This window comes from Eimeria tenella, genomic scaffold (assembly GCF_000499545.2).
Source record: "Eimeria tenella Houghton genomic scaffold, Eth_scaff1907, whole genome shotgun sequence".
NCBI classification, from domain to species: Eukaryota; Apicomplexa; class Conoidasida; order Eucoccidiorida; family Eimeriidae; genus Eimeria; species Eimeria tenella.
Genome location: NW_013541748.1, coordinates 4351 through 4766, shown reverse-complemented (window position 1 = coordinate 4766; position 416 = coordinate 4351). Strand labels below are relative to the sequence as shown.

General features: G+C 60.8%; 1 protein-coding gene across 1 annotated transcript in view; it reads right to left on the bottom strand.

The window, feature by feature from the left end:
• ETH_00040820 (uncharacterized protein) overlaps positions 1 to 416 on the bottom strand; it is a gene marked incomplete at both ends in the record, with an annotated part of 3582 nt that overhangs the window by 2520 nt on the left and 646 nt on the right. The window contains one exon of the mRNA XM_013374098.1: positions 3 to 416. Coding sequence (XP_013229552.1) covers positions 3 to 416 — 414 coding nt within the window. The remainder of the gene's footprint in view (positions 1 to 2) is intronic.

Sequence of the window (416 nt, the reverse complement as noted above, 5' to 3'; positions counted from 1 at the left end):
TCCTGCTGCTGCTGCTGTTGCTGCTGCTGCTTCCGTTGCTGCTGCTGATTCTGTTGCTGCTGCTGCTGCTGAAAGCGTGTGCAGAGGGGCCTTAGTCTGTGTCTGTGTTGCTGCGGCAACACCATCACCATAAAGTGGGGTCCCCAGGCCTCTCCGCCCATGCTGCTGCTGCTGCTGCTGCTGCTGCTGCTGCTGAGGGTCAGAAGCTTTGCTGCTGAAATGTTTGCTGCATCTGCACTCTGCAGCAGCGGCTGAAACTGCTTCGGCAAAGGGCCCCCGCAGCGGCGGCCGCTGCCCCCAGCTAGCAGCAAAACAGCAACATAAGCATTCTCTGCTGCTGCTGCTGCTGCTGCTGCTGGGTTTGCTGTTGCTGCTGCTGGTGGCGGGGATGCTGGTGCTGGTGCTGCTGCTGCTGC